This window comes from Otolemur garnettii, unplaced genomic scaffold, assembly GCF_000181295.1.
Source record: "Otolemur garnettii isolate 467f Iridium unplaced genomic scaffold, OtoGar3 scaffold00014, whole genome shotgun sequence".
NCBI classification, from domain to species: Eukaryota; Metazoa; Chordata; class Mammalia; order Primates; family Galagidae; genus Otolemur; species Otolemur garnettii.
Genome location: NW_003852409.1, coordinates 23,285,534 through 23,309,921, shown reverse-complemented (window position 1 = coordinate 23,309,921; position 24,388 = coordinate 23,285,534). Strand labels below are relative to the sequence as shown.

The 24,388-nt window shown below is 47.8% G+C and overlaps 1 protein-coding gene across 2 annotated transcripts in view; it reads left to right on the top strand.

Moving 5' to 3' along the window:
• The window catches only part of CDK5RAP2 (CDK5 regulatory subunit associated protein 2), a 190,200-nt gene extending 166,833 nt beyond the window's left edge, over positions 1–23,367 (top strand). For both annotated transcript variants that reach the window (XM_012802462.2, XM_023510586.1), the window contains 8 exons: positions 2,481–2,602; positions 3,685–3,927; positions 6,707–6,784; positions 7,737–7,999; positions 10,480–10,623; positions 17,529–17,655; positions 22,466–22,512; positions 22,963–23,367. In XM_012802462.2, coding sequence (XP_012657916.1) covers positions 2,481–2,602; positions 3,685–3,927; positions 6,707–6,784; positions 7,737–7,999; positions 10,480–10,623; positions 17,529–17,655; positions 22,466–22,512; positions 22,963–23,019 — 1,081 coding nt within the window. In that variant the 3' untranslated portion in view covers positions 23,020–23,367. The remainder of the gene's footprint in view (positions 1–2,480; positions 2,603–3,684; positions 3,928–6,706; positions 6,785–7,736; positions 8,000–10,479; positions 10,624–17,528; positions 17,656–22,465; positions 22,513–22,962) is intronic.
• The last annotated feature ends 1,021 nt before the right edge of the window (positions 23,368–24,388 follow it).

Here is a 24,388-nt window from a genome sequence, read left to right as displayed (position 1 = left end):
GTCCTAGGTTAAGTCTAGGCTCATCTTCTAAACTGTGCACCCCTGGGGAAGGGATGGAACCTTTTTACGTTTCACATCCTCACATCTCTGAACCAAGGATTAAGACAACACCTACCTTTTAGGGTGTCTGTGCAGATGACACGTAATTATGTATGTACAGGGCTAGCTGTGGGGACGTTTGGGAAATAGTGGCTGACTGGAATTCTTTTTGTTTCTTTCATGGTAGGGTGAAATAATTACTGATTGTTTCATTTGTGCAAGTTTATAGGGTAGATGAGAAATTTGTTACATGTATATAATGTGTACTGATGGAGTCAGGGCAGGGAGGGTGTCCATCACCCAAGTATGATACATTTTTAAGTGTAGTCGTCCTACTCTGCTATCACTGACTCTTTCTGTATGTTTGTGCCTTTTCACCCACTTCTCTTCAATCCTTGCCCCACACACCCTTCCCAGCCTCTGGTATCTGCTGTTCTCCTCTCCAGCTCCCACTTGGGAGCGAGAACAGAGGCTGCTTGTCTTCCCATGCCTGGCTTATTCATTAATGTAATGACCTCCAGTTCTGTCCACGTTGCTGCAAATGACAGGATTTCGTTCTTGTGGCTGACTAGTATTCCTTGTGTGTTTACACCACGTTGGCTTTATCCATTCACTTGTTGTTGGGCAGTTAGGTTGGTTTCACAGCTTGTCCACTGTGAATAGTGTTGCAGTGAACATATACGTGTGGGTGTCCCTTTGCTGTGTTGATTTCTTTTACTCTGGGTAGCTCCCTAGTGGTGGGATTGCTGGATGGAATGGTAATTCCATTTTTAGTGTTTGAAATACTTTCTAGTTTTTTGAGAGTTCTCCCTACTGTTTTTCGTAGTGGCTGTCCTAGTTTACATTCCTCCCAGCAGTGTATAAGAGTTTCCTTTTCACCACAATCTTTGCCAACATTTGTTTATCTTTTTAATAATGGGCGTTCTGACAGGTGTGAGGTACTACCTCATTATGTTTTTGATTTACATTTCTCTGATGGTTAGTGACACTGAGCATTTTCTCATATACGTGTTGGTCATTGGTATGCCCTCTTGTGAGAAATAATCTATTCATGTCCTTTACCCACTTTTTTTTTTTTTTTTTTTTTTTGAGACAGAGTCTCGCTATGTCACCCTGGGGAGAGTGCTGTGGCATCACAGCTCACAGCAACCTCCAACTCCTGGGCTCAAGCAAGTCTCCTGCTTCTGCCTCCCAAGTAGCTGGGACCACAGGCGCCCACCACAATGCCCAGCTATTTTTTGGTTGTAGTTGTCGTTGTTTGCCAGGCCCAGGCTGGATTTAAACCCGCCAGCTCTGGTATATGTGCCTGGTGCCTTAGCTGCTTGAGCTATAGGTGCCAAGCCATTTACCCACTTCTTATTGGAATTATTTGGGTTTTTTTTCTTGTTGAGTTGAGTTCGTTGTGTATTCTGGATATTAGTCCCCTATTGGATGAGTAGTTTGCAAATCCTTCCTTCCTATGAGTGGAAGAAAAAAGTTTTGTGTGAATATGAATAAAGCTTCTATAAACATTTGGGTACAATGATTTTGTAAATGTAAGTCTCTGCTTCACTGGGGTAAATACCCACAAGTAGGAATTCTGGGTTAAAACCTAGAAAGAACCCAAATGTCGAGGAGGGTAATGGATAAAAAACTGTGGCATGTCCATGCAACAGAATACAACTTCACAATAAAAAGGAATGAACTATTGATACAAGTTACGACTTGGAAAAACCTCAGAGCATTAACACGGAATGAATAATCCAGTTTCAAAACAGTGACATCCTGTAAGATTTCACTGATAGACGCTTGAAAGACAAACCTGTTACAGAGGAGAACAGACAAGTGGGCGCCAAAGTTAGGAGTGTGGGGAGGGCAGTACACAGAGGGGACCAAGAGTGAGGGGACGGTGGCCTCACTGCCCGCTGCTGCTGCTGCTGGTTACACAGACTTCATCCAACAAGGAAGCCAATGTTGACATAACTTAAATTTTTAAACAGAATTTTTTAAAAAGGATTAAAACTTAGTTTTATAAGTCAGGGTTCTCCATGGAAACAAGATCAATAAGATCCTCTCCCCCTCCTGCCAGTATACAGATACCGACATTGTGTTGGTACTGTGTAGAGAGAGAGATTTATTACAAGGTACTGGTTCATGGGATTAGGAAGACTGAGAAGTTCCTACTCTGCTGTCTGCAAGCTGGAAGCCAGGAAAGCCAGCAGTGCAGCGCGAGGGCCACTGGAGGCTTCTGTCTGAGTCCAGCGGAATCTCCCGGGAGCACCTTGGACAGGGGAAGATGGTTGTAGCTCAGTCAGCAGAGGGAGAAGGACTTCTTAACCATGCTTGTCACGTTTTCATCTGGACTCTGTGGCTGCGGGTGGAACTGGTCTGCTCTGGGGGGTGTGGGTAGGTCGCCTCTGGTAGCACTAACTCTACTCCCCTTGTTGGGGGGGCCTTTTCAGGGTGCAGGAGGAGATGAGGTTGAGGCAGCGGCTGCTCTCCCAGAACGACAGTCTACTCCAGTCCCTGCGAGTGGAACTGAAGGTGTACGAGAAGCTGGATGAGGAGCACAGGAGACTGAGAGGTACTGGGTGCTCTGCTCCAAGGCTGTCCTCCGCCTGGGGCTGCTGCTGGGCCATGAACCTGCCTGGGCAGCTGGCCGGGGGGCAGAGCCCAGCACTCTCCTGAAGGGCTGTTGTCAGACCCCACACTGTGTCTTGGCCCACTCCTGTTCTGAAGTCACAGCAGGCAGGAAATTCCTCGTGGAAGGACTTAGGCTCTGGAGTTAGGCCAGCGGAAATTTGGAATCTCTCTCCCTCCTCCTGGCTGTGTGACCTTCAGCAGGTCACCACCCTCTGGGCCTGTTTTTGCCTCTATAAACATGTGTTTTAATACTCACCGTGTAGAGTTGTGAGAATGGATTATCGAACACATCCCAGCACAGCACCTGGCGCTTAGTGGGCACTCAGGCACTGTTGAACTCAGGAAAGCTTCTCCTGCCAGTGGGCATTTCTTTTTACCCATTCACTCAGCAAATATTTGTGGAGAACTTTCCATATGCCGGAAATGTTCCACAAGTATCTGCTGCTCTGGGAGGCGGTTGTGGCCCCAGGACTCTCTGTATCCTAAGAGAGATACCAGATTGGAAAGACTCTACCATAAAGTGTAATATTTCAGAATCAATTTTGAGGTGTGGTGGTTTTTTTTTAAACTAATTTCCCAGATGGTTTCTCCCTATTGAAAGTTTATCTAGAAAAGGGTCATCTCACAGCTTTCATTTTCTCCTCAAGTTGCTTTTCTTATTCTTGCTGTTGTATCTTTTTAATATACTGTGGCTCTTAAAATCATCCCCTTTCATTCTATAATTCCAGCCCAAATAGATTTTATTACTACCAGACATAATTTTGGGGTTTGGTGTGCTATTTGCTAGGCTTTTATGGCCAGGAGGGAAAATTAATTTCCAGCTCTTATTTAGCCTGTGGAATAGGAGCAATTAAGTCTGCCAATTTCTTTGTTTCCAAAGTCAAGTTGTTATTTTACATTGTACCTGCTTCTTAGGGAAGGGGGGTGCGATGGCAGTGTGGGTTTGAGAGGCTGTTGAGTTCCTTTGATGGCCGACCTTGTGGTGAGGAAGAAGTCACGCCTTCTCTTTGTACATATCTGCAGAGGCCAGAGAGTCGGGAGAAGGCTGGAAGGGGCAGGAGCCTTGCAGTGACCTGCACGGCCTCCTGACCGAGATCCAGGACCTGCGGGCACAGCTGGAAGGGAGCATCGAGACCAACAGTGCGCTGCAGAACAGGCTGGAGGAGCAGCTGGCCAGGGGGGCAGAGGAGGCAGAGGAAGGAGCCCTTGCTCTGGCTGTCCAAGCGCTGGCCGTCCCCCAGCAGTCGCTTCAGCTAGACATACACGGTACAGCGCCTGCTTTTACTCACTTCTGAAAATGCAGCTGAGTCTCTGTGTGGCCCATGAGCTTCTGAATGCTTCTTCACCCATGGAGGTGTCTTTCCATTGACAACAGACATGCTCTATCCTAGGAGCCAGGGGACCTGGCCACTAATTAGCTGTCACCTTTGGCAAAATGTAATCTCTGTGTGGGGTATCTTGGTCCTAAGGAAAGTGCAATTTGGGCTTCCAGCTGCCCTCGATGCCAACAGTCTTCCTCCCTGTCACCCATTTAGTCCTGCCCATATCACTCCAGTGCTGAAAATCCTTTTTAGTCCCTCTTACTGCCTGTAAAAGAGAATCTAAGCTACCTGCTATGGCTTTCAGCGTCTTCAGGACCCGGAAAGCATCCTGGCAGGTTTGAAAAGTTGATCCACTGTGGGTTTAGCCCTGGAGAACCAGTGTGGGGCAGCAGCAGGAAGACTAGACATCTGCCATTGCCCAGCATAGGGGCTGGAGCAATCCAGCAAACAGTCAGGCTCAACACTGTCAGCCAGGCCTCCCTCTTTGCTCTAGGGAGGAAGGAACGAAGGCCCACAGAGTGGAAGGAGTTTGCCCCAGTGACACAGCAAGTAGATGGCAGAGCTGGAGATAGAAACCACTTTCAGCTTGGAGCCTCGGGTGTCAGGGGTTATGATTGTAACTCCCATGGGGGGCGGGGGGTTTGCGTAAAGTGGGACGGGGATGCCCACAGACTTTATGGATCAGGATTGCACTACAGTTTGGGTTTATCTTTACTTGGATTGGGAATAAAATCTTTTGCCTTTAATTAGACAAAAATCTCTTAAAGAGAACCTAGTCAGATTTAGAACTAATAGTGATTAGTTCATTGATTTTTTTTTTCTTGATAAGGATTTTAAAATTTTAAACTAAAAGATGTAACAATATGAAAAAAAGCACAAGGGAAAAAAGCCCATCATGATTCTTACAACAATCATTTTTTTTAAACTTTGCATATTTCTCTTCATTTTAAAATCAAATATAGGCATGGATTTACAGTGTTCAAATTGGGTTTGTGCCATTCTCTGTCCTTTCCTTGTTTCTGGCCGAAATTACATCACACAAACTGCCCTTGCTTTCCCGTGGGTTCCCGAATGGTTGTTTCCAGGTTATTGTCAGTCCCCGAACCATTATGGTTGATTATTAAAATGGAGTCTGATTTGGAGCTTCATAAACATCAATGTTAATATGCTTTTTGCTGTTAAACAATATTCTCAGGATAAAGTCCTGCTAGGGGAACCTTGAAGGGTTGGAATGTGCCATGTGGCTGCCTTCTAAGTAGCCTACAGGTCAGCAGTGTGCAAAGGCAGCGGCCTTAGCATGATCTCATCGGCGCTGGGCATTGCCATTCCAAATATAGGCCTGCTCCTGGCCCTTTTTAGGAGATGATTCTTTGTGGGGATGGGCTAGGGAGACTAGAGGAAGGAGAACAATCCTGTACTTGGATTGCCCAGGGAGGAGGGTCGGGAAGCTGAAGTGAGGGGGCCGAGTCACAGCCTTTACCTGCTTGTGAAATTTGTTCAGAGGCAGCCCTAGGCTTGCCTGGCAAGAGGCATCAGGAGTGTTCAGAATTCACAGTGCTGCCTCAGCAGAAAAGTTTTCTAATTTCCTTGAGTCAAGATCAGAATTCTGTCACAGACAGCAGCATTTCTTTCTTTGTGAAAGACTTTTCAGGGCTATATTTAAGTGCATCTGTTTAAAAGTTTTGTTCCAAAGGCTGCTTTGGCTGAAAGTGATTCCCTTAGGGGCCAGCACCTCAGCCTTGGGAATCGCAGTGCACCCTTGGGAAGTGCTGAAGGCAGTCAGCTCCTTGCCTAGTGGCACGGGGATGGAAGGAGCTGGGGTAGGGAATCCTATGACCTGGACAGTCCTTGCTTTGCCACTGACATGCTGAGTTATACTGGTGGATCACTTCTCGTCTGCTGCCCCATGGTCTCCGCTTCCATGAAACCTGCTTTATAAAGCTGTCCTGTCCACCCAGCTGCTGAGAGTCCAATGGGTTTCAGCTGCAAAAGTTCTTTCCTTATCATAAAGTGTCACAGAGATCATCCGTACAGCATCTGTTGACTTTGCCTTCTCACCGTGTCTCGAGTGCCTCACCCCCAGCTCGTTGTGTGGGACTCTGTCCTCTCCAGCTCAGGTTACTGCTGTAGCCTCCAGACTCACTGCTACAGTCCAGAACAAGCATCTCAGCCTGATGTCACCCTGCTGGAGGCCATTGTGTGGGTCCCACAGTCCTCACAGCTCTGTCCTTGCATCCCACTGTGTCCTTCCCTAGCACCCAGGCCTCAGCCATGTGACCTGCTGTTTCTCCCTGGTCCTGGCTCACTCTTTTCTGCTTGTGCCCCTGTTCTTCCCACTGCCTGGGGTTCCTTTCCCTCCTTTCCGTGGGTGGGTTGGTCACAATCAAAAACATAGTGCAGGTACTAGCCTTTGGGGAGCCAAGTTGGGATCCACATTTCTCACCTGAGTTCCGATGGCCCTGTGCTTCCATCCCCTGTCACACTCGAGTGGACCTGCCTGTTCATTGGTCTGACGGGAGAGCTCTTCTAGGGAAGGGTCTGGGCCTGCTTGGTCTGTCTCCCTGGTGTCCTGCGCAGGGCCTGGCAGGATGGGTGCCCAGTGAAGATCTGCGTAAGTGCCTGTGTGTCTGAGCTCGAGTGTGTATGTGTGACCTCACTCCCCTCTTACGTGCTGACGACAGTGAGACTAGTGCCTTTATTCTCCTCTGTTTTGCATTTTGTAGATGGTAACAAAGGTCTCATGGCAAGTGATAATTCATTTGATCTGTTTGATTCTGCTCAGGCAGCGACACCAAAATCAGGTATGAAGCTGAAGTCTGAACAACTGTGGTAGTATTGGGGGTGGGTGTAGAATTTTTAAATTAAAGAATGGGGCTCCCTGGTCCCAGTGCAGGAAGGAGCTTGGCAGGGGCCTCTCTAGCTGGAGATCTCCTGCTTGGTGTCACCAACCTTAGCAAATGCGTAGAGTCCTTATTGCTGGGGATTAAAGAGTGATCATCTTAGCTCTGTCCAGCCTTGTCACTTGTCCTGGTGTGGGCACACAGAAGGTCACCATCCTGCGGACGGGCCTGCTGTCTCCTCTTACTGTGACTTCCAGACTTCCCCTTGTCCCAGTCTCTGCCATTGAAAGTCCTGCTGTGACTGCTAACACATGGTCAGGGCTCCTCATGAGCACAGGCCCTCCTGTGAAATGCCTTTCCTGCTGTGTGGGGCACGATCACTTGTCCGTACTTCCCGTGATCCAGAGATAAAGCCACAGGCCTTTGCTTCTCCTTAGCATAATCCTGGCTACCTGTGCAGTCCAGCTCACCTGCTGCATCTGTTTAAAAGTTTTGTTCTCCTAGCAGCCTCCCTGAGCACTCCGTCCCTGCACAGGTGCTGGCTTTGTCTCTCAGCTCACTCTTCACGGTTGCCTGTGGGTCTCCTCCAGTGCACATGTCCAATCAGGCTGGGTGCTCGACTCATTTGTGTGAAGCGGGGGGTCTTCTGCTGAGGGGTGCCTGGTTGATAGTGTTGGTTAAAGGAGCCTCTCCCACAAGACAGGCGCTGAGCCTGGGGTAGGGGATACACAGACTGAGGGTAATACACAGACTGCGGTCCGGAGCCTCTTTCCCCCACCCCCAGGTTTGTGTGGAGTTGAATTTGGCTTGTGAAAGCCTCTCTTAGTCCTCTTAGCTAGTATCTGCAGCGTGTGTTCCTTGAATGAAGGGTGCTGTCCCAAACAGAGCTGCCATCTTATCTTTTATTTTGCAGCTTCAGAGACCTTTCCATTCTCTGGGAATGACGTGGACTCCCTCTCCTGTGACAGTGGCAGCTCAGCCAGCCTCCCAGGTGTGTCTCACCTGGTCACTGACTCCCACCTGTGGGCCAGCAAGGATGGCCACCATGTCCTGGGCCTGATTGAGGACTTTGAGGCTCTGTGCATGCAGATTGGCCAGGCCCAGAGGCTCCTTGCCCAAATGCACATTCAGACCCAAGAGGCTGTTGGCCCTACGAGTGAAGAGCTGGCAACAAAGGTAACCTGACTACAGAGCAAGGGAGATTTTCCCTGGGGACGGGATAGAAGGAGTTAGCCAAGAGCACTATGAGGCAAGTGGTATTGTCCTCTGAAAGGCCCCAAGAATAGGGACCAGGAATTGTGGCCCATGAGAGCATAGAGGTCAGGTCCACTGTCAGGGGACCGTTGGTGTTGTTGCTTTTGGTGGGGGAGCAGCTTGTTGAGGTTTATGTCTTGTGTTCCTGCAGCCACTTGTCTGGGATCCTGGGCCAGTGCTCCCATTTGTCCGCTTACTCATCTGTCCTCTGTACCCGCACCCCAGTGTCCGTGCTCCCGCCAGTCCCGTCTGTGGCCCATCAGGCTCCGGGGCTCCTGTGGTGAAGATAAGGCCCTGATCCTCATGAAGTGTCCTGTGCCATGCCGTGGCATCTGCAGCTGCTGGGATGAGCTTGCCGGGGCGAGGCCTCCCACAGGCGCCTCGAGATTGTTGGCAACTCCACCTCTTCTTGCAGAGGGGCTTTTTATATGGTCCTGTTCCCTCCTCAGAGCAGCCCTATGATGTAGGTGATAGGGGGCCACCTTTACAGCTGCTGAGGAAATTACACGTGGAGGGGACAATGTTTGAGCAGCTCTCTGTCCTCCAGGGTGCTCTTCTCTGTGTCATGATACTGCTTTCTCCTCTCGCGAGGTGCCAGTCACCCCTTCTCCCTGGGCAGCAGCTGCAGGGCGCTCCGATTTCCAGTCCGGCTTCTGCCTGCCTCCCCACCTCCTCCTGTGTGTCTGCTCAGAGCAGGCTGGGCTGCCTGCCTTCCCTAGCCTGGCTCCCCGCGTTGCTCCTGTGTGGAGTCTCCCCAAGCGCCTTTCCTGCCCCTCCTTCCCTGCCTCCTCTGAGAGTTACTGGCAGGACCCGTGTGCTGACAGGCTTCACTCTTCACCACCTCCAGGGCTTGAGGGAGGATTTCTGTTTTCTCTCCAGACCGGACCAGACCTTTGAGCGTCTGTGGGTCACATTTATTGATCCTTCTTCTCAGCTCCTCACTGAGGATACTTGTCTTGACTTTTTGTTTACTGTATTACAAAAATCAAGTCTGCATTTTCTATTCCCCTAGATAGTTAGCTCTGGAAAGCACCAGCAGTGTCTGTGGTGCCAGTGCTGTGTGATGTGGGGCAGCCACTGCCTAGCACAGGGCCAGGCATGGGCCAAGGGGCCTAGTAAATGTTTGTGGAATAAAGTAATAAATATCAATAAGAGTATTACTCTTTTTTGATGATAATCTTTATTGTCCAACAACTAGAAACTATAAAAAGCATAAAAACAAAACATTTGTCAAAATGCCACGGAGAGGCCAGCACTTAAAATTTTGACATATGTGCTTTTAAGTCACTCATAAAGTTTATCAAACCTACTCATGAGTTTTAGGCATTTCAGTTGACATCATACTGACATTTTCCTATCTCATTCAATTATTTCTCTAGCACTTGATTTTTAATGACTGCCAGATAAGCTAGTATGTAGGTGCGTCATCATTTATTTACTCTCTCACTTGTTTGGGGCACACTGAACCGGGATGAGCATCCTTTCATGTCATTGCATTTTTTTCATTACTGGTTCCAAGGCTGTGAACCTTTTAGGGCTCTGGCTAATGGTCACTGTGGCACTGCTTTCTAAATAGATTTTATCTCTGTTTGTGAACATCTATCTGCTATACTTGTTTTCATTGAGTATTTTTTTAATATTGATTTTTTCTCAATTTGATATTTTAAAAGGGAGTGGCATTTCATGTATTTATGTTATTACTTGTGAAAACAGATACTCCTTTTCTTCCCAGTTTCCCCTTCTCTGTGTCATAATTCTTTGTTTTCTCATGGCTTTTGCCTCCCTCAATTTGAGTTTGTTTCTGCCGGCAGAGAGGGTGGGTGAGACTTTACAACCCTGCTATCTTATTCACAGGGATGGTTAATAATAGGGGTCCTCAAACTTTTTAAACAGGGGGCCGGTTCACTGTCCCTCAGACCGTTGGAGGGCTGGACTGAGGGCCCCGGGACGAGTCAGCTGCTAAGCAGGACAGGCAGCGGTGGCAAAAACACCCGGCAGGCTGGATAAAGTTTGAGGACACCTGGTTAATAGGGACTGCTAAAGGCAAAAACATTGATGTTGCTACAGTTGCCAGTGTCCCTTGCTCGGGGGCATCCCTGTGGGCTGCAGAGCAGCGTGAGTAGCCCTCCCGTGGATCCTCCTCTTGGCTTAGTAACTCTAGTTACTGCTGGTGCTTATTAATCATGGTTATTGATTGGGTGAAAATCACGGCTGAAATTCTCTCATAATCTACAATTCACTAGTCTTTAAGGACAATAAATTGGTGTCATGTGACACCAGGCTCTTGCTCGGTGTGTGAAACCCAAGCCCTACAGTGTGGAGATTTATGCTGCCAGTTAAAGTTTGCTTGTCCTAACCTTTTTCAAGACTACATATGACAACTTTCTCATCCTCCCACGTAGGGTCCACATTTGGTGCTGCTAAGCAAGTTTATCACCCAAGTGAGCGAAGCCAAGCTGATTCTGGATGAGGCCTCCAGGCAACTGCAGCTTCTCTGGAGAGTCTCGCTTCCCACAGATGGCCAGTGTGGCCTTCACTGCGGGCAGGTAGGTGGTGACTCACGATTTAGAGGCTCAAGCATGCCGCTGGGGCCTGTGTCTGTCCAGTCTCTTCTAACCCTAGCCTGGGACCTCGGCCACAGCAGATGTGTCAGAGGGAGGGGAAGGCACCGTGTTCACTGTGGCTTCTCTGTGTTCCCACCGATCCCCGTCTGGGCTCGCCCTGTCTCACTGAGTGTCCCCCTCTCAGTGTGTATTTGTTGAGTAGGATCCAGTGCGCATTCTGTTCACAAGAAAACTGAGACTTGGGGCGTTGAGATATTTGGTCATGGTGCAGAGCTGGTTGGAAAGCCTAAGTGTCTGAACCCAGAGTTGATTCCTTCGTATGCTTTAAGTCCCACTTTGTCCCCATGGACCAGCTCATTCTTTTCTGTTCATAATCCCTTGCATTTCCCTTTCTCTGGACCTTCTGATTCTTGTTGATAGCTTTCAGCATCATAATTTAGTAAGCCTTGTTCAAAATCTGTTTTAACTATTTAGGAGTGACAGGCTGCGAATCAGGAGTCGGCAGAGTAGAAACTGTCCCCTGACTTCTGTCTGTGGGACACACGTGGTGCCATGGCAAAGTGAGCACCTCTGGCTTATCAGAGAAACCGCCCTGGAAGAAGGGGCACACAGGTCAAGGAAGCTGGGACTCTCCACTGGGTGGCCTTTAGGTAGTTTCCCCTTTATTTATCTAATCTGTAAGTTCTTGCCAAAGGCCAGTGGGAAGGCAGAAGGGAAATTTGCATCCCACATCATTACCTCATTTAGTTACACCCCTTTTGACAGCTCTCAAATCTATCAAACATGGCGATGAAGTGGCCGGTGATGCAGCCCTCTTTGTCCAAAGATTCCGTCTTGGGATCCTGGGGGGGAAGTTCGTGACCTTCTGTTGTATAGGAAGTCATTTTTTGCCCACTTGTGGCGGGTAGGGGTGTATCAAGGAGGAAGGGTGGGCCTCACTGGGCTTAGCCCACCCTGGCCTTTCTTTCCTTCTCCCCACCGAGCTCCTTGCCCACAGGCTTAGGGGACACAGGTGGTCTGACTGCCTAGAATGTCCCAGACCCTTCCTGGCTCCTGCTCACCTTTTAAGTCTCGGATTAACGGCTACCACAGTGTTGGAGGGGCTTCCTCGCCCCTGAGGCGTGGCGTCTTCTTCTGTTTGACCATAGCCCTTAGTACAGGTTTGTATTGGTTAGTGTCTGCCCTTCTCTGTTTTCCTTCAGAGGACCATCTATTTTTTATATTTTTGAATGAATGAATTTCTTCCCATACCCCCAAACTCTAGTACCTGCTGTTTTTTAAACCAAACATGTCTGAACCAAACAATTGACTCTGAATGCAATACTGTTGTCCTTAGCACATATTACTAATAGTTACTGTCTGTAACTATTAGACAGGCAGAATGTATTTCCTAATTTTTAAACACGTATATTATATGTAACCTATACACACACGTTACAACCACACTGATCTGCCCTGGGTGCACACAGTCCGGGCCTGGTGGGTGCCCATGGGGACTCACCCTTCTTTTCTTGGGTAATCGATTATGCCCAATGTTGCAGCATAGAATTGTAGAGCCAGAAAAGGGACCTCTGAGATGTGCTGATGTGGTTGCTGGTATACACAGACTCCCTGAGTGGTGTTAAATTGCCTCGAGCCACTTTTCTCTCACTGCTTGTGTTTCATACAGAGCCTTTGCTTGGTGTGAAATTGTGTAAAGCAGATTTCCACATCTTCACCAGCAACCCCAAGGTTTTTTTTTAACTACCTGGTGATTTCTCAGAGTACCATTAATTTGCCCTTGGCATTTAAAATGCCATCCCATGGAGTCCATAGGACAGCTCTGGAAAGTGTGTTTATCTAAGAAAGTTATGTGGAAGGGGCTGAGTATGGTGGCTCACACCTGTAATCCTAGCACTCTGGGAGGCCAAAGTAGGAGGATTGTTTGAGAGGAGTTTGAGTCCAGCTTGAGTAAGAGTGAGACCCTGTCTCTACAAAAAATCAAAAATGAGCCAGGTGTGGTAGCAGGTACCTATAGTCCCTGCTACTCAGGAGGCTGAGGTAGGAGGATTGCTTGAGCCTAGGAGTTGGAGGCTATGGTGAGCTATGATGACACCATAGCACTTTAGCTCGGGCAACAGAGTGAGACCCTGTCTCAAAAAGAAAAAAAAAGTTATGTGGCGGGTACAAACATATACACGTACTTGCTTATAATTTTTTAAATGGAGGATAAATAACAAAATAGGCTCCTTGTAGGGATAGATGATGTCTCTGAATAGTCCTTGTTTTGTAGATTTGACTCTGACACTGCATAATTGCATTATATAATTATAAGGAAATCAAAATGGGCAAAAGTAATTTCTAAAAATTCACAGCAATATGAAACAAACTTTGCTGTATGCATGATGAAATGATTCAAACTTTGCTGTATGCATTGATGAAATGAACAACTGTATGCATGATGAAATGATTCACCTTTCAGGACTAAAACAGTAATTTGACCATTCATTCCTACCATGTTTCCCTGAAAATAAGACACTGTCTTGTATTTATTTTTTCTCAGGAAGACACACTAGGGCTTATTTTCAGGGGATGTCTCATTTTTATTAAGTATAATACAACAATCGGTGTTTATTCAAATACAGTTAAGTCATCTTCTTCTGGAACCTGAAAGGGGGAGCCAACCTTGTTGGTGGGGCTGGCACTAGTGATGCGTGAACTCCTTTCCCCTAGCTGTTCACACATGCGCAATAGGATGGCTGTGACCAAGGTTACCACTTGCACACCCGCACAAGTGCGACCATCTTGGAGAAAGGAGCTGTGGCAGATTTAAGGTATTCCAGTCTTCTTTACCGCTCTGTGCCAAAATGCAGGACCATATCTGCATAGCCATGCCCATCGCTAGGTCTTATTATGGGGGTAGGGCTTATATTTAACAAATGCATAGAAATCCTACTAGGGCTTATTTTTTGGGTAGGTTTTATTTTCGGGGAAACATGGTAGTAGAAATTTATGTAAACCACTCTGAGAGCATTAGAAGAAGTAGTAGTATTCTAAGGGCAAAAAAGAACTACCAAAATAAATTTAAACTGTTTTCAGTGATTATGTTGTTAGTAATACTATTGGTATTAATATTCTGAAACTAATATATTTGTATTGTAAGATAAAATATATCATTAATTTCATTAGGAACTGCATTTTTTTGTTTTGTTTTTGAGACAGTCTCACTTTGTCACCCTTGCAGAGTGCTGTGGTGTCATAGCTCACAGCAACCTCAGACTCTTGGGCTCAAGTGATCCTCTTGCCTCAGCCTCCTGAGTAGCTAGGATTACTGGGACTACAGGTGCCCGCCGCAACGCCTGGCTAATTTTAGAGACAGGGTCTCATACTAGCTCAGGCTGGTCTCAAACTCCTAAGCTCAGGCAATCTGCCCATCTCCGCCTCACAGGTGTGAGCCACAGCGCCCAGCAGGAACTGAGATTTTTGTAAGATATTTATATAAACATAAAATGAAAGAAATGATGACCTATAATTCTGAATTTGAAGCAAATGTCAGTATGAACTTGTGATGTGACCCTCTCCACATAGAAGGTGTTAGTACCAGGGAGCACTCATGTACTCAAATTGTTGTTGTTTCTAAATTCCTTTCCTACTGAAGGGATCTAGGGCTCTTTGGAGAACTGGCCAGCTCCTAGGTGTGGGGTAGGAAACCTATAATATGCGCTTAGATTGTACTTTGTCCTGGTGTGAAAAGGCACAAGGCGGGAGGAGGAAAATAACCCGCTTCACAGTGGTTCTTAAAGTGTGGATCCTGGACCTAAGGCAGCAGCATCACCTGGAAACTTGTCCCAAGTACAGAGTCTCAGGCCTCATCCAGACCTTCTCTATCAGAAACTCTGAGAGTGGCCCCTGCAGTCTTATTTTTCAGCTCTGTAGGTAGCCTTGAGAACCACTGGATTAAAGGAAACTTAGGAGATAAATGCAAAGTATGGCTCTTATTTCAATCCTGAATCAAGCCAATTGTTTAAAAAAATAAAATTATGAAGCAAGCAGGGAGATTGTGTTCACTGACTCCATACTTAGTGTTATGGAATTGCCAGTTTTTAGGTGGGGTAATGCCAGTGTTAAGGAATTGCCAGTTTTTAGGTGGGGTAATGATACTGTGAGTTTTTTTTTTTTTTAATGTGTGTTTTAAAGGAGCCATTTTCCTTTTAGAGATATATTCTGAAATATTTTATAGTTGATATGATTGGCTTCTAGGATTAGTTTCAAAATAATCTTGGGGACAGCATGAGCAGGGATGTAGAAGAAACAAGTTTAACCATGAATTAGTAATTGCTGAAGCTGGATGGCTGCCTGGGGGCTCATTATCCAATTCTTCCTAATTTTATAAATGTTGGAGGCTTTTCATTATAAAAGGAAAACAGAGAAGGAAAACATCCTGCCCCGGAAGTCAGGTGGGAACACTGGTGGAGCAGGCTGAGGCCTCCCAGAGGGGACCGGTGTGGCTTCGGGCTGGCGCTCAGCTCTGTGTTCTGTTGAGCTCCTGCCGGGCGCCCAGCACTCTGCTCACAATCAGCGTCTCATTTTATCCTTTGCCATAACCTTCAGGGAGTTAGCTATTATTCTGATTTTCCAGAGGTAGGAACTGAAATCTCAGAGGTAGAATGACTCTAGCATCGTGTCGCTGGGAAGTGGCAGCGCTGTTTGGGAGCCCCTGCTGTTGTTACCATAGTGTGCTCATCCTGTAAAAATGGAGAGTCGAATCCAGTGGAGCAGCAGACATATAAATAATTAAAATTCTTTGTTTTAAGTGCTGGTTAGAATGTGTATAGGATGTAAGGAGAGTGCCAGTGAAAATTAACCCGCTAGTTGGCGTATAGCATCCTGGCACCTGCTCTGTGCAAGGCACTGGTGAACAGAGGGAAGAAGGGAGCTTGTGGCCAGCAAGTGAACACCCAGTTACTGCAGCCCACTGTGATGTGGGGGGCACTGAGCGCCATGGGCACCCAGAGGAGCAGTGACCAGACGGGTGGGGAAGGGCCATCAAGTAAAGCCTCCTGGAGGGGCTGACACCTGAGCTGACTCTGGGAGGAGAAATGGGGTGGCCAGGCAGGACTTGACCTGATCACTGTTCATCTTACAGCATCATGTTTGAGGCTCACTCTGCTGCAGTGTGATGGGTCAGAGGTGACTATGCCAATATGATAGATGAGGACCTAAGGCTCTGACTGGAGGGAAACTTGGGCCTTGGAATGTGTGGTCTGTAGATCCATGACCAAGCCCTAAATCTTTGTGGGCTCTTACTGTGCGGAAGAGAATCAAAGCAAACCTAATGTTTAAAATTAGGATCTGTTTGGGAAGAACCATTGAAGTCCCCGTACCTGACACGACTAGTTAATCTTAAAAGTAGGTTAAGGCAGGGAATCAAAAAGTGATGCGTACCTTAAACATTTTAGTTTAACTTAAAACAGATAAATGTACATTCATTTGCCATTCTTTTGATGTCAGGCCAGGGCCTTTTCTTTGAATTTAGGTCTGCTGATTGGAGTTCCACATCTTCTTTCTTTCATAAACTACATCCATAATGTATGTCTGTCACTTTCAATTTCTGTTTCTTTAAGATGAAGAGAAAACTTAGACACTTGCAAAGCAATTTGAATATAGAATTCTTCTAGACTGTGTTCCTCCCACATCTTTTATAGTTGTCTCACCCACACCTAATTTGCCAGAAATGTGTTTTTTAGTGACTTGCTTTTATCAAGTCTTTTCTGAAGCATATGTTAGTTTTCATACAACCAGTTTTCTCTTTTAATACACTTATTTTATGGGCTTACTTAATATTAAATTAATTATGTAATTTGATTACAACTACCCTAAACAAATTTGGGAACAAACTAAGGTCACTTTTCATAAGCTAACAACTCACCATCTCTGCTCCTGGGAGCAGAGGTTGTTCAGTAGAGCAGAGAGCAGCTTGTGCCCGGGTGTCTTACTGAAGGATGATGAGTGTCCTTACCCCTGTGAGCTGGTTTGGTGGCAGGTGGCTAAGAGAGTCTCTCTGTGTATTTCATGTTGAAGTACTAGAGGTCTGGTCTTGTTACCCATTCACCATTCTCCTCTGAAAAACCAAAATAGGCTCTCCTAATGGGTCATACTCTTTAAAGATTTAAATATCTAAAACAGTTTTTTTAAGTCAGCATTAATGTTTTGGTAAAAATAAACTCGATTTGAAATCATATCTTGCAGAGATAATCACTATTAACATTTTGATGACATCTCAGTATAAACATCTGTGGATGTGGATACACGTGGTATATAGTCAGCTTTATGACCCAAGAAGGCCTTATGTACAGTGTGTGTTCTTGGCCCCTGTGTCACCAATTATGATCATCTTTTCACATCAATAAATAGAGCTCTTCAATATAATTTTTAATAGCTGCAAGTTTATTTCATTATATATAAGCACCATAATTTATCTAGGTCTATATTAAAACAAATCAGGTTCTTTATTTTTTCCTACCATGGACAGTGCTGAGATAAACATCCTTGTACACAGGCATCTTCTTATGCTTACGTTATTATTCTTCCCTGGGGTGAATGCCAAGGAGTAGAATTGCTGGGTCGATGAGTCCAGTGTATGTTACAGCTTGAGCGCTCTTGCCAAGGTGTTCTGGCTGGGCCATGCCAACTTACAGTCCTGCCTACAGTCACGAGGGTACTTTCTGCTCCCCCTCGCTGGATTTCGTTTGATCTTGCCGATCTAATTGGTGGGAAAAGGCTTCTAGTTTTTATTCAAATGTTTTTGTCAGTGAGATTGAATATCTTTGTATGTGTTTGCAATTCTTCCTACATAATGTGATGTGTTACATTCTTAGAACATTTTTCTAATTCTTTTTTTCTTTTAGATTGGAGAATTGAAAGCAGAGATCACCGAACTGCACAAAAAATTGTCTGAACAAGAAAAGAAGTTGCAAAACACTGTGCAGCTTTTGCAGCTGAGCAAGCACCAGGAGAAAGTCATCTTTGATCAGTGTAAGTGAGTGGCGGGGATGGCTGCCTCGTCTGTCCACTTCCTGCCTCCGAGGGCTGGCAGGCCGGCCCTGGGTTACCTACCTTGGAGCCCGGATTGTTGTGATCATGCCTCCTATTTATGGGTTTCTTTTCATACTCCATCCTTTCTGACTCACAGAGACAAATGTAGTCACTTAAGAGACCTTTGCAGAGCACCCCGTTGATGCCAGGGACTGTCATCCCACTGGGGAGACAGGTGTGCGGCTTGTGCAGTGGTGGGAACACACATAGGGCCTTACAAGAGTCCTGGGATGGGAGGAGGGTGGGCATCTTGGATGAAGTGACACAGAGGTAAGTCTGGAAGGAGGAGTAGGCGTCATCAGATGGACCAGGGAGTGGCAGTCCAGGTAGGGAACAGTGTGGACAGAGGCAAGACGTATGCTTTTGTATTTGTGAAACCAAAACCAGGTCCTGCTGGTGGAGTAAAAGCTACAAATGACAGGTTGAAGCAGGAGTGGTCAGGGGGACCAGTGACTGAACTGAGAGGCCTGAGGTGGGCACGCTCCGAGCACAGGACCAGCTTGTCACATCTGTGAGCAAGGATGGCTCGCTGGTGTCTGCTCCACCATTGAGCAGGGGCCAACTCTCTAGTGAGACAAGAAAGGGGGGAAGTCCTGGGCCAGGATGGTGGGGAGCCAGAGGACGGCATGGGTTTGAGAAATAGTTCTCAGGGCGACACTGAAACTCGGCATCAGGGAGGTTTAGTACCTTCTGTAAGGTCAGGCCCAGCTCTGATCTAGTGACTTGAGAGATTGTTGGGGAGCAGCCCCATTTCCCTGGTTTAAACCTCAGCACTCCCTCCCTGCGTGTTTATGAGTAGGCAGCTGTGAGCTCCTGTTTGTGCTCTTGGCAGCGCAGCCCTGGCCCGGCCTTGTGCTGTCTGCGTGTCAGTTTCCCCGTTGTAGGAGAGCTGCTGACTGCAGCGCTTTCCTCTCTGGAGGTGCCAGCCTGCCTTGTGCTGCTTTCTTGTCAAAGTCCAATGTTTCTGGGGCATTTCTGAGAAACGCAGAACAGAGATTATTGCCAAGTAATAGTTCTCCTTAGCTGCCCTCTGGGAACCTTCTGGAAATAGGCTCTGTGAGACTGGCAGAGTTTGAGCAGCAAAAGAGAGAAGCCAAATCACTGAGCTGAGTGCCCATTCTGTCCAGGCTCTGTGGACAGAAGTGGATGAGGCAGCCACTGCCAGTCAGCATCTTGGGCTTGCTGTGGGGAAGCAAAGATGTGCTGCAAGGCCCAGTGCTGAGTGCTTCCCAGGGGCCCGTGTGTTTCAGGGCCCAGGCTGGTCTTGAGGGATGAGCAGGAGTCAGATAGCAGAGGGCAGGAGCAGGACCCTGGCAGACAACCGCATGGCCTTGCCGCTGCTCTCCCCGAAGCCAGAGAGAACCGAGTGTTCAGGGACATGCTTAGGATGTGCCCAGGCATTTCCTGTGAGGGAGGTGAGTAGGCACTGGCTTACAAGGAGCCCGTGGCCAGACTGCAGCACTGGCATGGTCCACTGTGTGTTAGAAGGTTTCATGGCTGAGCTGGGAGGGGCCAGGAGGCAGGGAGCCTCCTTAGGGGCTGTGGCAGCCCAGGTGAGCTGGGACAGAGAGTTTTGAAAGGTAGGAAGGAGGTCAGCCTCCAGAGTTATGGCTGAGAGTCTCATGTCACTCGCAGAGAAAAGGCACTCTGGATGGGACCTGGGTTACAGAAGGATCCAGCCATGGCCATGCTGGGGAAGTGGCAGAATGTTTGAGTCAGACTCTTCGGAACAGCAGGGGCCGGGAAGTGAGGCTTTATTCAGCCCTCTAGTCTAGGAAAGGCAGAATTCTGCACTGGTACCTCTCCTCCTCGGTAGCCCAGCCCTGAGCGGTCACAGGGCACATGTAGTTAAACCCTTTTTGCAAGCAAGGAAATTGCAGAAGTAGGTTCAGATGGGATAAGTTCCTGTAGGCAGTACCTAGGTCCCCTGTGTCCTAGGCGAGTGAGCATGGAATCGCTGGATGAGCACAGTTCCAGTCCTACTCTCCTGTGTGACCTGGATTAAATGACTTTAACTCTGAGGTTTAGATCCTTATCCCTAATAGGAGACAGTAATTCCAAAGGACTTAAACTGGCCAATGGGCCTGGGTTCTCTTAACAATGTTAGCAAAGTACCTCTGTTTCCCCATCTGTAAACACAGATGGGAATGCTGAACCATGTTGTACTTAGCAGGGGCCAGGGACAGAGCCGGTGCTCAGCAAATGTTACTTCTCATGGTCTTTCTACCCATGTGGTCGGACCAAACCGTAAGTACTGAGGTAGCGGATCACTCCTAGTAAGAGGAACGATAAGCATCTCATAGCATTTCCCCTCCTGGTGTCACCCATTCCTGCCTCTCCAGGGCCTGGCACGGGGCATGCTTAGCCAGAGTAGGGTTAGGGAGACCCCAGGACCCACCCTGCAACTCCTTCCATGCCAGGCTCGGCAGCTCACCCCAACAGGTCAGGTCCTTGGAAATTTCCTAAACCCTGCCAGCCACACATATCTGCTCTGGCTCTAAAGTGACACAGTGAAAGTTGGCTTAGTGTCCTCTCTTTATCCTTGCCCCCGTGGTGAAAGGGAAGAGCAAGGGCCAGGGTCCTTCTGGAGTAGAGCCGACACTACACCTGCTTCCAGAACCTTAGGGAGAAGGTAAGGAAACTGCATTCCAGTGGGATCCGAGCACGCTGCCACCCACACCCACTGCCCACATGGCCTGAACCACGAGCCTCTAGTGCTTATTGGCCAGGTGAGGGTAGGAATCCTGCCATGTGGGATTTGGGGGTAGTCAGTGAGGTCACAGTTGGCAAACCACCTGGTCCCAGCATGCTGCTGAGGTGGGAGGAGCCCTGGACTGACTTGGGGATCCCTGGATGGATGGGAATCACATCTCCATGCTGGGGCATGTCTCGATTTGGGATGAGTCCTTTACCACTGGATCCCTCAGTCTTCTCACTGCAGTGGGCATTTCTGTGCTTTAGAGTGTGGGCAGTACTGGTCAGGTGTAAGGGTCTCCTCAAAACCAGGACCAGGGTCCTTAGGTCTTCTGTGGATTTTGTTCTCTGGGTACATTCAGTCCTCTTCCCAAACCTCCACAGCCATGATGCTTAATCTTTTCTGGGTCACAGGACCCTTGGTGAATCTCGAGAAAGGTTACGTCTTTCTTTTCCCATAAATGAGTACATCCATACACACCGAGATTTGCACAGAGTGTATGTGGATTTAGGACTCTCCAGGGCATATCATGCATCCAGGTTAAGAACTCCTGCCCTGCAGCAGTGTGGGGACAGAGAGGCAGTAGCTGCTTCTGAAATTTGTTTTGCTGAGTTAAAAACAAAGCCCACACCGTCTGTCCCTTCCCCAATGTCACAGATTGCAAATAAACTTCATTACCTCCAGATGGAGATTTTTGTGAGGCAAGAAATAAATATTTTCTCAAAGCCACATAGCACCTATCTGACTAAGCCATTGGGGGAGCATATGTGTTGGGTGTGAGTCCATTTTGGCCAAAAGGCTCAGCTCCAGAAGCCTGTGTCTGTCCTACCCAGGGAGCAAGCTGATTTCCTGCCCCTCACCAAGCCCTACTTAGAACACAGTCCCCATTCCTGCTGCCGGAGCTTGTGCTGGACGAGAGGCTTGAAGGAGATATGGCCTCTCTCTGTGGAGTCTCCCTGAAAGGCAAGGCACACTCCGTCCAGGGGTGGGACATGCTGAGACCTGCCCAGTCCACAGCTCAGGGCGTAGAGTCGCAGGGTCTTCTGAAACCACCCCGCTCAGCCCACTGCTATCCAGGCAGATATGACTCGTTAGGGAAACTGTTGGACTGTTCCACCAGCTAAAGCACAAGTGAGGGAGGAAAAAGTGCCCAAGCTTCTTTCTCTGTGGCCATGAGGCGCTGCTTTAAGAATTGCCACGTAAACGTTTGACTTTATAGAACGTAACTTAGGCCTCCACATGTGGGTACCTGTGGAGCAGGGCACATCCCTTCCCACAGAGGGAGCTGAGGGCTGCCTGGGCAGCTGGGCACAGCACGCCCTGGTCTCTGGATTGCTGTGATTTAGCGAGGCCCTGACAGGTGTCTCTGGTCCCCCCTTTCTGATGGATTGTTTGGTCCGAGGTTTGTGATGGCGTGAGCAGGCCCTTCATCCCTCTCTCTGGTTTGGATGCATCAGGGCTGGCCACGTGTCTGAACCCCCTGGGGTTGGACAACTCGTCTTCCCTACCCTTGGCTTTCACACGGCCCTCCTGGATGTGTACATCTCTTTTTATTATTTTTTTAAATTAAATCATAGCTGTGTACATTAATGCAATCATGGGGTACAATGTGCTGATTTTATATACAATTTGAAATGTTTTCATCAAACTGGTTCACATAGCCTTCACGGCATTTTCTTAGGTACTGTGTTAAGACATTTATATTCTACACCTAGTAAATTTCACATGTACCCTTGCAAGATGCACCGTAGGTGTGGTCCCACCAATTACCCTCCCTCCACCCATCCTCTCCTCCCTCTCCCCTTTCCCCTTCTTCCTGGGGTATAATTGGGTTATAGCTTTCATAACAAAGCTATAAATTGGTTTCATAGTAAAACTGAGTACATTGGATACTTTTTCTTCCATTCTTGAGATACTTTGCTTAGAAGAATATGTTCCAGCTCCATCCATGTAAACATGTAAGAGGTAAAGTCTCCATCTTTCTTTAAGGCTGCATAATATTCCATGGTGTGATGTGTATATCTCTTATCATCCCACTCTTTGCTTTCTCTGCAGTGGTCGTAACCCACAAAATCCTTCGGAAGGCCAGAGGAAACCTGGAGGTAATGGCCTTTGAGTTGGTTTGCACTGCACGCCCTTTGGAGGGTCAGGGTGGGTGCAAGGCTAGAAATGACTTCTTTTGAAATGTGAAGTTGAAGGGAAACCAAGGGGCACATCTTCAACAGAGTTGTATTTTTCTACAATGCATGAAAAGTTTCTTTTTTATCATGCCAGGCCATCAGCGGTATTTTTAATTTTCAAATTTATATCCTATTTTTATCAGTGAAAATTACAGTGAACAGTGTCTGGCCCATAGTAGGCATTATAGAAACATTTCTTGAATGAATACAGGATGATCTCATTGTTATTTTATTGTGTAAATATTTACAGATCAAACAGTATGTCTTTGAAAGCAGTTTCATAGTAACAATCTCACCTTTAACTCTGTCAGGGATCTTACTTCAGAAATCCTCCATTGGACTTAAAATTCTTTTTTTCCTCCGTTTTCCTAGCTTAGGCCCGGGGGCCCCCATCCAGGAACATCCAGCCCCAGCCGACCAGGCTCCTGAGGAAAACTTGCAGCCAATAAAGCTCGTGGTCCCCCAGAGCGTGCACTGCCTCTTTGTTCCAAGTGTGGTTCCTATTTATTGAGGAAGAAAGAGCTGTCTGGCCAAAGGAAATCTATTTTTCCTTTAGTGTTTTCTCTGTGAAAGTCGGCTTAAAGAATTGTTGTCAAAAAGGTTCAGATGCTCGGCAGTGAGGTGTTAAAAAGGCCTGTGCTCCCAGACGCTGCATTTCAGACCTGGGGCAGGTACCAGGAGCTGAGGGGGCGTCATGCCCTCCCCGAGATTTGCTCAGTACTCAGCCAGCACTGCAGTTTGAAGATTCTCATTAAATGATTCATTTCAACTTGATAATTCCATTATTTTGTGTGGAGCTGCAAAACCTAGATCTCAAACTGCCAGGTGGACAGGCTGGGGTTCTTGGGGTTCATGCCCCTCAGCATTCCCCTGAGCTCACTGCCGAGCCCACGCAGGTGTCCAGAGAGGACAGCTCTGCGCACATGGCTGCGACCCTGGCATCTCAGTCACGTTGCACACAGAGCAGCCCTTGAAGTGGTGTCACTTCAGTTCGGAGAAGAGCAAAGCGAGGCTGGGCTTTGGTGGTGAGCTCTCCACATTGCTGCAGCCCTGTCACCGACCTGGACCTTGGTGGTGAGCTCTCCACATTGCTGCAGCCCTGTCACCGACCTGGACCTTGGTGGTGAGCTCTCCACATTGCTGCAGCCCTGTCACCGACCTTGACCTTGGTAGTGAGCTCTCCACATTGCTGCAGCCCTGTCACCGACCTTGACTTTGTGTTCACTTACCCTTGCCCTTTACCCTGAGCTTTGTGATGTCCCTGAGAAAAAACAGGCTAGTTCTCAGGTCTGGTTGCAGATGGGGCTTGAGACTGGCCCAAGGTGCCCCTGGGACCCCCAGCCATTCTTGGTCACGGCACCTTACCGGTCAACCCTGCTCTTTGCCACAGCCTTACACCACCGCCAAGTACCACCTAGCAGGTGCCAGCCAGGCAGATGGGCCTCGTCTGTGCAGCTCACAGTTGGGCTGACTCCGCCTCCCTCCCTTTCCCGGTTGTTGCCGTCACCCTGGGGACTTCAGCATCGTCTAGAGGACCTCTCAACTTGCTCTCCCTCTGAAACCACTAGTCGGAAATCTTGCCTCCCATCTACCCAGCTCGCTGCCTCAGCCTCTCTCCTGCTCTGACCCCTGGAGATCGTAGTCCCTGATCCCTCCACCTCTGCTCCCTGCCGTTCCGCTCTTCGTGCCTTCGGTTCCTTTTCCATGCAGTTTCTTGGGTTTTGCTTCCCACACCCGCATCCTTCCTTCGCCCCGCACCAGCCGAGGTGTTAGGAGAAGTCATAGGTCTCCCAAGTCA